The sequence below is a fragment of the Peromyscus eremicus genome, chromosome 8a (assembly GCF_949786415.1).
Source record: "Peromyscus eremicus chromosome 8a, PerEre_H2_v1, whole genome shotgun sequence".
NCBI classification, from domain to species: Eukaryota; Metazoa; Chordata; class Mammalia; order Rodentia; family Cricetidae; genus Peromyscus; species Peromyscus eremicus.
Window position 1 is genome coordinate 78003880 of NC_081423.1, and position 12927 is coordinate 78016806.

At 39.6% G+C, this 12927-nt stretch overlaps 1 protein-coding gene across 10 annotated transcripts in view; it reads left to right on the forward strand.

Annotated features, from left to right (window-relative positions):
* Window positions 1-12927, forward strand: part of Spop (speckle type BTB/POZ protein) — an 84633-nt gene that overhangs the window by 51560 nt on the left and 20146 nt on the right. For all 10 annotated transcript variants that reach the window (XR_009380713.1, XM_059271592.1, XM_059271589.1 and 7 more), the window contains 4 exons: window positions 4883-5026; window positions 5716-5837; window positions 8921-9072; window positions 9179-9306. Coding sequence is in view for 9 of the 10 variants with exons in the window: in XM_059271592.1 (XP_059127575.1) it covers window positions 4949-5026; window positions 5716-5837; window positions 8921-9072; window positions 9179-9306 (480 nt within the window). In the remaining variant the exon portion in view is untranslated. The remainder of the gene's footprint in view (window positions 1-4882; window positions 5027-5715; window positions 5838-8920; window positions 9073-9178; window positions 9307-12927) is intronic.

Here is a 12927-nt window from a genome sequence, read left to right on the forward strand (position 1 = left end):
GTTTATTTTTTAATTCTCTGGATGAGTAGATTAGGTTAATGATGAAGGAATGCTTGTGAAAGATTAAACAGAATAGCTGTACAAGCTGTCTGTTTTATACTTTTTTAGTATATTCTAGCTTAGCTCAGTGAATACCACACATAAACAATTGGCTTTTCTGTTGTTACTAGTAGAATCTGTCTGTATGTTGAAATAATTCTGATTATATAAGAAGCCAATTAATTATTGGCTAACCCAAATTAATTAGCCCACTTGATATGTGTTTCCAAAATGAAGAAATTACAGTCAATCTTTCTTCCTTTATAAAAGGAAGATACACTTCATACTGGCCCAAACCCCCGTTTTTACTAGATCTGGGATTTGATGTTATGGCTAGGAGTTAGGCTAGGAGTTTGGACCTGGGTTTGTTTTTATTCAAAAGAGCAAATTACTGATTGCCATTGCATTGCACAGCTGACGTACCCAACGTTGTTAGAATTCTGCTTGTTTTAGAGATCTGTCAAAAAGGAACAACAAAAATCAGAAAAGTTAGCTAACTTAATATAACTAGATAAGTATTTTAATCAAAGTATGTTTACTTTTCTAGGCACTATGTTAGGTGATAAAGGAATAGATACAAAGAACAGATGTAAATTATGTTTAAGTAATAACTTTATAAACTTTAAAATCTAATAAAACTTTAAAACCTTCTGCAGGCAACCGGGTATTTTTACAAAGTGTGTAAGAAGGCAGGAAGAGGTGGTTCAGCTGAAAAGTGAACTGTGTAGATTCAGCTCAAAGCATTATTTCTGCTGGATAGCATTTATATGTTTCTCTTTTGCCTACATTTTACCTTCCACAGTTTAACCTTCTTGTTAGAAATTGTATAATATTTATTGACTTAAATCCCCTGTCAAAAGATGGTTAGTACTTATAGTACTGCTAGGAAGCATCCCATCAGAGATGGCCATTAGCTAGTAACACTGCCTCCAGTATTAGAGTTGAAAGGAATATGCTGAAGTACGTTTTTTTCTGTATAATCCAGGAAGGACTTTCCTTACAGGTCAGCAGGAAAATAAATGGTGGCACATAAAGACATCCTCAACCGAGAGTTGTCAGTGTGCTAGAGTTGGTAAGCCTGGGGAAATCATTTTCTCCTTAGAGAACTTAGATGGTCATGTCTTAACTTGTTTGAGCTGTGAACAATGTTTTGGCTCTGGTTGTCTCTTTCGAACATTCTCTAACTATGACCTTCAAATAGATCTCTCCTTTCCCAAGATTGTTTTTGCTGAGCCTCTGCAGCGGTTGGCATGAAGTGCTGAAGAGTTCATGCAGCACCAGGTTCCTTTGCCCATGAACACTTTGCCCATGGTGCCCACTATGAGTGAAATTAATTAGACTTCTGCCATCCCAGTCAATTTCCCTCCCAGCAGGTTGTCTGGTTAGAGCTTCTCAGAGCTGAGGTTGGGTCTCCAGTTCTCTTAGGTGCTGGGTTGGGCATTAAAAAAAAAATTAGATCAAAGAAAGACTTGGTTATAAAACAAGTCAAAAGAAAAAAAAAAAGAAAGAAAGAAAAGAAAAAGGAGAAAAATGGCCAAGACCAAATTAGTATTTCTTTTTAAAGACATTTTCATTTTAATTATTTAAATAAAATCACTTTGTTATAATAAACAAAAACATCATACTGCTAGATTACAGTAACTACTCAAGCACACACTTGCCCAATTCCAATAAAATAGTATTTCTTTATTCCTGGTCATAATGGAGTAATACTCAGTGGAAAGAAACTAAGGAATTAACAGAATGTCATTGGAAAAAATATATGTCTTTTTCCTAGATTTTAAAAATTTGTAGTAGTTGAAGTAATGGATATTGAACCGGGGCTAAGTGAGCGCTCTACCACTCAGCTATATCCCCAGCCCTGTTAATTGTTATTTGTTAGGTGAATTTGAAGGTTGTTTTTTTTTTTTTTTAAAAAAAGAAGAACTTCAAAATAAGCTCAGCACAGTACTTTGTGATGACTCAGTGTGGAGTGTAGCTTCCAACACATGCTTCATGAGCCAGGTTTATGCTCTTAACTCAACGTTAAAATTCACATCTTCATTGCTGCGCTGCCCAAAAGTAGGAAATCTGCAACTTCATTCTAGGCAGTAATGATAACTGGGATTTGTAAAACTGCCTAAGGTATATTAACTTGTTACTAGACAAACAAGCCTGTGAGACTGGGTCTCATGACTTGCACAAACTGGTGAATGCAGTGGTTTGAAACAGCATGCCATGTGTGTAAGACAGCTAACTTCGTCTGTGATGGCAGATGATGCTGTAGTTATAAATGCTTCTAGGGCAGTGTTATGACCAATGGAACATTTAATTACATTTATAAGTATTTTTATTCTGTATAAGTACAGATATATCTTACCATTCCTACCAATGCTATTTAAGCAAATGTTTGTGAGGTTAGTTACTACTAAATGATTTTGCTGTTACTCACTTATACCATCCTCTACTCAGGATTTGAGGCAAACTGAAAAAATACTTGGGAGACAGCTCAGGCAATAAACATGCTATGTATACATGAAGGCCTGAGTTCTGATCTCCAGCGCCCGTGAAAAGCCATGCATGGTGGCACATGTCTATAATCCCAGCACTGGGAAGGCAGAGATCCAGGAGGATCCCTGGAGCTTAGAGATACTAGACAACTAGCCTCGCTGAATCTGTGAGCTCTAGTTTCAGGAGGAACAATAGAACACACACACACACACACACACACACACACACACACACACACTCACACTCACTCTGTAATAGTTCAGAGAATTATTGCAAAGAGGCAAAGAAAATTAATGAACTTAGAACTAATTTAGAGTAGAATGTGTGATTACATATAAAATGAAGCTTGTAGAACAGGAATGTAAACCTGAGTCAAAAAGTTTGTCTTAGAGCTTCCAAGTAGCCAGGCAAAGAAGACAGACAACACCATATTGGTGAGATAGCTCTGCAAGCCTGACTACCTGAGTTCATCCTGAAATCCATGTAAAGGGAAGAAGAGAAAACTGACTCTAAAGAGTTGTCCTCTAACTTCACATGCATACCATGGGATGTGCTCACACATGCATTGGCACATACATGCACGAACACAAGTAATAAACACACATACTATCATCATCATCACTTTAAAAATTACTTAAGCCAGACAGTTCAAAGAATAGTAGATACTCAAGCACTTGTTATCTCTAACAGATTTGTATTGTTTTATTTGCTTCCTATCACCCTTATTTTAAAGCAGATATCAGAGGGCCTTCTAGTACGTACTTCTAGTACGCCTGACCTTACATTTTTAATAATTTTATTATATTTGTTATTTATTTTGTGGGTGTGTCATGTATGTACCATGGCATACATGTAGTACAAGGACAGTTTGTAGGACTTGGTTATTTCCTTCTACCTTGTGGATTCCAGGACTTCAACTCAGGTCAGCAGGCTTGGTGGCAAGCAACTTTATCTGCTGAGGCATCACACTGGTCCATGACCTAAGTTTTTAAAAATGATGTTGAGTTAGATTTTATTATAGCAGCTATTTGAAAGGGGCTTGGGGCTATAAAAGAGGTGTAAGTTAAAGACATTTGAGAATGTTTGTGTACTGGCAGAAATTTGATACTGTTGAAATGATTGGTTGCCATGAGAATGTAAATTGAGAAAATGATTGAAAATTAAACCATGGGGAGTAACAGTAAAGGAAAAAAATCCAATAAAAGAAATTGAGGAAGGCCGGATTGGTGGCACACACCTTTAATCCCAGTACCCAGGAGGCAGAAGGCAGGTAGATCTCTGAGTTCTAGGTAGTTTGATCTACATAGTGAGTTCCAGGCCAGCCAGAGCTACATAATAGAGAGACCCTGTCTAAAAGGAAAGAAAGAAAGAGAAATTGAGGTTGAAGAGCAATTAGTAGAGAAAGCAAGAAAAGTCTAGAAAGTCAGGTGAAAACTTGACGTGATGTTGTAGAGAAAGGAGCACATCTAAGGGAGGTGTAAAAATGTTGCCCTTTAAGAGAGCAGCTGGCAGAGGAGTCGAACAGAAGGCTGCTCTTAAGTTTGCAGTGAAGCACAGGCGATCAGGAAAATTGGAGGGTAGAGTACCAAGGTCATTTTCTACCGGAGCAGAGCATTTGTGTCCTGAGGGGAGGTTCTGGTGGCAAGGAGGTACCTAGCGTTAGCCATGTTGACTCTTTATCAAGCAGCCTTTTCAGTGTGCTTTAATATACCCTAGGTTATGTTTCTCTGTTTCTGTTGTTTTGTTTCACTATGCAGAGCTTGTTGGCTTGATACTGGCTGTATAGACTAGGTTGGCCTCAAATTCAAGAGCTCCACCAGCCTGTTTCTAGAGTGTTGGGATGAAAGTTGCATGTGACACCCTGCCCAGCAGATTTTAAAGATGATGTTGAGAATTGTGCAGAAGAGTAATGGAATTTTATTTATTTATTCGATTCACTTCATTTATTTGAGACAGGGTCTTGTGTAGCCCTGGCTGGCCTGAAACTTGATATACAGGTCTCTAATTCACAGAGATCCACCTGCCTCTGCCTCCTGAGTGCTGAGAATAAAGATGTAAGCCACCATGCATAGACAATAATGTAATTTTGCCTAGGAGACTACATGGTCTTCTCTGAAGTTAATATTTAAATCAAGATAGAACATTTCAGACAAGCCACAGAGTTTCTAGTATCTTAGAAGATCAATCACATAATAGGATAGTAGGGAAAGGGTGGAGGACCTGGGTGGAGTGGAGAGAGAGGAAACTGAGGTCAGGGTGTGTTAGATGAGAGAAGAATAATAAAAATTGAAATTAACATTAAAAATAATCAATTAAAAGACTCTAATAAGTTTTAATTCTTGGGTCTTGCCAGGGTGAAGAAAAGCCAGAAATCTTTGCCCCCTGACTTTGGATTCCCAGTTTAACCTTCAAACTGGCGATGTCAAGGGTTCCAAGTCCTCCACCTCCGGCAGAAATGTCGAGTGGTCCCGTGGCAGAGAGCTGGTGCTATACACAGGTAAGTTCATGTTTTCGCTAGTGGGCAGAAGCAACGCAATCACTTTTCAACTTTGAGTTCCTAGTTTCTCTGGGGCATAACTGCCAAAAGCCACAAGATAAAGTTCTTGTTAGCCTTAAATTCTTGTTTTTCTTACATAGAGTTGGAATTCCCAAGGCTAGTGCTTTTCTATGATGATTGAAGGGGGAATCTTTGGCTAGATTTTTTTGTTTTGTTTTTGAGACAGGGTTTCTCTGTGTAACAGCTCTGGCTGTCCTGGAACTTGATTTATAGACCAGGCTGGCCTCGAACTCACAGAGATTTTGTCTAGATTCTTGACATCCTACTTGATAGGGGTGTGTTCTAAAGCTCTGAGCAATGTTTGAGATTCACAGCCCCAGGAATGACATCAGCATCTCAATAACAGGCTCTTTTAGGACCACAAAGTTTCAGACTTTCCCTACCCTGTCCATGTTTTGTTGTTATTGTTGCTGTTGTTTCCTTGACTGTGTTTTTCTTACTTCCTGCCAATGTTTTCAGAAGTTGAAAACATTCTAGAAGCAGTAGGTCACTGAGATTTCTCTAGTGTAGATCAGGGGCCTGATGAACTGCTGTCTTCCTGTGGGGTTAAGGGAGGGTGCTTGTCTGATCTTCAGCCTGTTTTTTCCAGGTTCCCCACATTTAATTCCTTCCTAATTTTCTATCAACAGATCAAGGTAGTGAAATTCTCCTACATGTGGACCATCAATAACTTTAGTTTTTGCCGGGAGGAAATGGGTGAAGTCATAAAAAGTTCAACTTTTTCATCAGGAGCCAATGATAAACTGAAATGGTGAGGAAGAACACCTCTAGTTGTAAACTTATTCCATATGTTGCCTGTTTTTGCTTGGTTTGAATAGGATATGGGCAGAATGTAAGTTCTTAAAAGCAGGAACTTCACTTTTCTTATCCTCATTGCCTAGAATAGGGCCAGACACAGTAGGCACTTACTAACAAGTGGTTGAAATAATTTAAGCAGTTTATTACAATTTAGCAAACTTGAGTTGTATAGGGTAGTATAAGTGAATAAAGAAGGCCGGGGTTACCAGAAGACCCGAGTTTGATCCCTGGGGCCCACATGGTGGAAGAAAAAGAAATGATTTCTGCAAGTTGTCCACACTAGAACCAAGGTGCTCATGGACCCACATACAGACCCACACTAGAAATTAATAATTGTAATTTACGTTTTATAAAGGATTGTTAGAAGACTGGGGGGTGTAGTTCAGCAGCAGAGTGCTCACCCAGCATGTGTGAGGTTCTAGGGTTAGTTCTTGGCACTGCAGTAAGTATATGAAGGACTTGGGCCACACAGCTCAGTAACAGAGCTATGTGTGGAGAAGAGCCGACTATCATCAGATTTTCTGTTTTTTCCAGAAAAAGCAACAAAGTCTAATTTTTGTGGGTTTCTTTTTGTTTGTTTGGAGATGTGGTCTCACTAAGTAGAGTTGGCTGACCTGGAACTCAGAATGTAGACCAGACTGATCTTGAACTCAAAAGATTCACCTGCCTCTGCCTCTTGAGTGCTGAGATTAAAGGTGTACACCATCACATGCAGCAACAAATCTAAATTTGTAACATAAAATCTTGACTTTTTTTTTTTGGTTTTTTGAGACAGGGTTTCTCTGTGTAGCTTTGGTGCCTTTCCTGGAACTCACTCTGTAGCCCAGGCTGGCCTCGAACTCACAGAGATCCACCTGCTTCTGCCTCCCGAGTGCTGGAATTAAAGGCGTGCGCCACCACTGCCCAGCTAAAATCTTGACTTTTAAATTGCCTGCACATACATGAAGACTTAGATCCCGTCCCCAGAACTCATAAACTGGGTGGTGGATACCTGAAACCCCACACACACACTCAGAGGTTGAAGTTCACTTACCTCTCACAAGAGTTCAAGGTTAGGCTGGGTATGCTAGCACATACCTTTCATCCCCACACTTAGGAAGCAGAGGCAGGTGGATCTCTGAATTTAAGGCCAACCTGGTCTACATAGCAAGTTCCAGGCTAGACAGGGTTACATAGAAAGTCTTTCTTAAAGAGGAGAGCAGGACAATGGTTCAAGGTCATCCTTACTATATAGGGAGTTTGAGGCCAGCCTGGACCACAGAAAGTCCTGTCTTTAACAATAATAGCTTACTTTTAAGCAATAAAGGAAATTTGTTTGGCTTTATAACTGGGAGGGTGGAGATAACTGTCATCCAGGAGGCATATTCCATTGCAGACCTCATTTCTCTGCTCATGTTCCATGCTATGAGACATCTTAAGTGTAGCTTCCCTATGCTTGAAGTAACAATGGATATATCTAACACATGCCAACAAGTCTTTGAGCTTTTTCTGAATTTACTGTCTAGTCAAGAGTATGTCGTTCATGCACAGAATGGATTAAGGCTGGAATCCCTGAACTAGTGCCTATTGCAAGATGACTATGATCTGAGAGTGAGGATGAGTGTCATCAAAACCAAGTATCATCTTGAGGAATAGGAGCAGGTAGTTAGGGATACAACCGTATGTCCCCAGCAAAGATCAAAGCATTTTTGTGTCTAAATCCCCACTTTGATCTCTGATAACCCACTGAAGAATTTATTAATTCAGTATTTGCTGACTTTGTACATTAAATGGTAGGCTAGGTACTGAGCGAAATGTTTATTCTAAGCATTATATTTAACCTCTCTAGCATATTGTATAGTGATATATTTGGCATCTGTACTCCTTAGAAAGGCACTGGATTAGACCACCTGTTTGAGAAAGGTGACGTAACCCTGGCAAGGCCTGAAGATACATGTGGCTTGTGTATTCTATGTGGTAGAGCAGTGTCTGAACTACATGCGTTTTAGCTAATGACATTTACAACTTAACTCAGTTGAACCTATTAAGTTCTGCCTAAATTCTGTTTTGAATCATCCTTAACAGATTGGCATCTCAAACTCTTATTTAGAAGCCAAGCTTAGAATATTCCTGTGTCTAATAAGAGTTTTACTTTTATCTGTGCTTCTTCCACAATACTTGTTATTTTAAATCTTAAAATATGATTGCTGGAGGCTAGAGAAAGGGCTCAGCAGGTAAGAATACTTGCTGCTCTTGCAGAGGATCTGAATTTTGTTCCCAGCACACACACATTGGATGACTCAGAACCACCCGATTCCAACTCCAGAGGGATCCCGTGTCTTTGACCTCCACAGGCATCACACACACACACACACACACACACACACACACACACACACACACACACATACACACACACCTATAAAAGAGTATCTGTCAGCCAGGTGTGGTGACACATACCTTTATCCCAGCACTTGGGGGCAGAAGCAGGCGGATCTCTGTGAGTTCAAGACCAGCCCGGTCTACATAATTCCAGAATAGCCAGGGCTGTTAACACAGAGAAATCCTGTTTAGAAAAGCAGGCAAACAAAAAAGAGTACGTAATATGCAAATACTTCTCCAGAATACATTTTTCTCCCACAGTGTTACTGAAAGGTTCTCTGACTTTTTACAAAATTATTTCTCCATGAGAAACTGAGGCTGTCTTTTCTGAGATTGAAGAATGAAAAACAGAGTAGTCTGAAAAACTTCTGAATGTTTTAGGCTGAGATAGGTGAATGATTTGACAATTATAAAGGAAATGGTAGAGATGTAAGGGATATGAATACCCTTTTATTTTCGTCTATTTTTTAAAATAATATCCAGATTGGTGTAGAAAGATTTTATTTTCAAGTTTCTGTTGAATCAGCCTCCTGGTAAGGAGCTTAGATGTTCAAAAACAAACCTAACAACAACAGCAACAGAAACACTTCTTCCACTCTGGATTCTGATGTTCCATGCTAGACTTCAGGAATCATAAGGATTCTTTTGATCCACATTTGTTTCTGTGTTGAGCAGGTGTTTGCGAGTAAACCCAAAAGGGCTGGATGAAGAAAGCAAAGATTACCTGTCACTTTACCTGTTATTGGTCAGTTGTCCAAAGAGTGAAGTTCGGGCAAAGTTCAAGTTCTCCATCCTGAATGCCAAGGGAGAAGAAACCAAAGCTATGGGTAAACGTTTCTCTACTTTCACATCCAGTAACTTCATACACTGATAAGTTGTGGATTTGAGCTGGTCTTTGAGTAACTCTGAGTATGACACTCTTTTTCATTCCAGAGAGTCAGCGAGCTTATAGGTTCGTGCAAGGCAAAGACTGGGGATTCAAAAAATTTATTCGTAGAGATTTTCTCTTGGATGAGGCCAATGGGCTTCTCCCTGATGACAAGCTCACCCTCTTCTGTGAGGTGAGTCCTTTTGCCCTGCTTTGAGACTGGCAATTCCCTGACCTGATGTGTATTGGTAGACTTAATTGTATTGTGTCAAGGATGTGAAATGAGAAAAATCCCCAAGGGGAGTAGTTCTGTACAAATGTTATTTATGTGACTGATTGAACTGCCTTATGATTTCAAGGTTGTTGGGCACCTGGGCTCTCTACTTGTTACTGTTCATAAGAACAAAGATTGTATCTGTCAGTTTTGAGTTGCTTGAGTCAAGATCCTCACCTTTTTTTTTTTTTTTTTTTTTTTTTTTTTTGTGGGTTTTTTCAGATAGTATTTGGAAGGGCTAACACTTCAAGCTGAGCAGTGGCCAGCAACTGCAACTAAGTTTGTGTATCTGTCGCTTAAACTCCCTGATTCCTTCTTGAGTGGCAAGTGTTTGACTGGGTTGCTCTCCTTTTCTGCTCTTTGGACTAGGTGGCTCCTTGCAGGAGTTGAGTGTTCATGGTTTGTCTTCCTGGGATCATGAAATAAGGAAAGTGAGGGGCCACTTTTTCTAAGGTGAAAGCTGTGGAAACTTGTAGCTTAGAGGGGGAGAGTCAGCTGTCACCAGATTGAAGAGTCAGTGTCTCTTACCAAAGACCTAAGAGCCTTTGAAGAAGCTTAGAAAAATTCTTTGACCCAAGATCCAATTGAAAGGGGCTTATTAAAATGGGTACTGTATATTGTAATGAATCATTTCATGCCATTTTCCATACATTTAGAAATGTAAGAAACTTGGGATAAATACACAAAAGTTCTATCTGGTAAACTGGAGTATTATTGTCCCTGTATATCTCATAGTCAGGGAACTTCTTCCTGAGAGTGAAGTAAATGATTTTGTACTTTCATGAGGGAGAGTGCAGGCAAGCATACCAATTGCCAGCTAGCTCATCAATAGGCTTGTATTGTGAGTTAATGACTGTTCCAAAGGCATGTCACACCTGTGTAGTCCAAGAACTTGTCCTTAGGACTCTTGCCCTTTTGTGAAAAGAAGCATGGCCAGCAGTAGCAGGCTTGTGGATTAGAACAAATAATTGCTAATGATTAGAAAACTTTGTACACTGAAAAGGTAAAATTTAGTTTGCATAATAGCCATTCCCTCTCCATTTTAATTGCAGAGTAACTGAACGAAATGATATGGTATCGGCATCTGTATAAATATGTGAAATGTGTCAGTTTTATGTTTAATGAACTTGAAATGAGAATTTCATGTAAGTTCTGCTAGTTGCAGGTCACACTCGCTTGCCTGAGTAGAACAATGAGAATTAACTATATGGCTTTGTTTGAGGTTAGCTGTTATATAAACAGCATCAGTTTCAATCTTTGCCTGTTACCTATCCTAGGGATTTGTGGGTTGTTCCCCTGCCCCTTTGGTTTTTTAAAAGCAGGTCTCTCTGTAGCCCAGGCTGGCCTCAGGCTCACCCCGATCATCCTGCTTAGCCTCTGGAGTGCTGAAGACTTACATTTCAAGAAAAAAACCTTAAGATAGTGGAAAATTCTAATTTTGTTGGAAATGAAAGCCAGTCTTCAAGCTTCTCCCTGAAGAGAATCTTCTCCAAATATTACCTCTGGCATTTTAGGCAGTACCATGACTCGTGTTGTAGCATTTTCAAGTCTGCAATGGGTCCATCCTTTTCTGGTATGTTTCTTCCTCTTTCCCCATACTGTTCCAGCTGCTCCGACCCCTGGATTGTGGTCTGTGATTTGGAAACTGTTTGGCCTGCCCTCCCTTGGTTAGGTCTGAGGCTGAGTTCCAGCATTCTCTCTTCACTTCCCCATATGAAATCTCCTAGGAGAAATCCTGTGGTTAAGTTTAGATTTGCCTTACTGACTTAGAAGGGAAGTGAGATGACACGTTGGAAATGGGGAGATGTTGAACGGGGAAGCGTCTGCTGGGTTCTGCTGATGCCGTGGTTTCTCGCCATGGAACCAGGTGTGCCATCTGTTCCTCTCACACTTCCCAGTTGGCCACAGGTGCTGAGTGTTGCTTCTCGTACTTGGTCCTGTGCCTAGTGAGACTCGTTCCTGTTCCAAGGCTCTCTGTGGACTTAGTAGCATTCAACACTGCAAGACGGTTGCGTGGGGGTGTGTATTGGATGTGTGGGTTTTTAAAATGTCTGCAATTCATCCAAGTTCTTAGCACTTTTCACAGCTAGACCATTTTCCATGTAAGTCCTCTTCCTTTGACCTGTTTCCCTTGTATCAGTGGAATATTTATAAACAAGTTTATCTTAATTCCTGCTTATATTTTATGTTCTATAGTTTTTCTTATTTTCTAATTATTTAGAGGTTTTATGAAAGGATATCCACATGGAAATTTAGTTGCAAGTACCCACCGCTTTGTTGCACTGCTCCCTCAGTCTGTGCCCAGATACTTCTTTGCTATCCTAATGTGCATTGAGTGCACCTGCTTCAGAGATGCTTGGTGACCCAGAGTCACGGGGAGTCTGAAAGGGAAAGACTGAGAACCACGCTTGTGCCTGTTTGGCCTTTATTTCAGTGGCATCATGGCTCCTGAATGTTGGAGAGTAGATTGTCAACTGAAAGTACCAGGTGGGTGGTCTTGTATGTAATGTGCCGCCCACATGGGGTTCATTTTCAGTTCTTGGGGAGTTTTGTCTATTAGGAAATAGGGTGATTCTTCCAAGTTGAATTTGCTTAATTAAGATACTTAAATGTTTTTTAAGACTTTCTTGAATCATCCCTTATCACAATCCTTTGAGCTAGGTTAGTTCTGTTTTCTTCATTTCTTGTTACATGAGAGAAGCAGTGCCTCGGGAGGTCAGGTAATTTTTCCTAACATTGTACAGCAAATTAATGTCAAGGCCATGTCAGCTCTCCATTTCCCACTTCTTGTCTGCTGTGCTATACTAAGTGGAGCTGAATGCCATTCACCCAAGAGAGCAAGGGCTCTCCCAAGTTTTCTTAATAGAGAGTATTTACTTTGCTAATGAAAGGGAGAACATAAAAAGCATGTTTAAATTATATTTTTAATTTTCTCCTTAATAATTTGGGCCATAGAAAATCTTTGTTAAAATTTTCAGCTTCTGTTAACCCTTTCCAGTTCCTTATATTGAAAACAAATATCCTTTAGCAGTGAAGGTACATGTATTCCCCTTCTTTGCCTATGCAGGTAGAAGAGTCCTCTTTGTAAAGTGTCAGTTAAGATGAAATAGGAAACACCATATGAAATACCACTTATAAAATATCCAGACATTAGCTTATGCTTTTAAAATATCCTTTCCATTCTCATGCATAGACTATTCCTTTGGTTACCTGAGACTATGTATTTTTGCCCAATTTTAAATAAATATGTCTTTATTTTTTTACTTTTTATTAGTGAATTGTTGGTGTGCATTAGTTGCACTGTATGAAACAACCAATATTTGATTGTTCTTGACCTCCAAAGATGTTAGCTTGATATGTAGCATCTTTGTAGGTTATAAAACATGTTGATGTGGTAAACCCACCACCCACACTAAGATCTCAGTAACTAAAAGCTAGCCTGTGTGTGCTGTTCCCTTATACTGAATACTTGTCCCCGAACCAAAGAATGAGGCAGTTACTTCACTTTTTATATTATTCCCAATCAAACATTGTTTATAA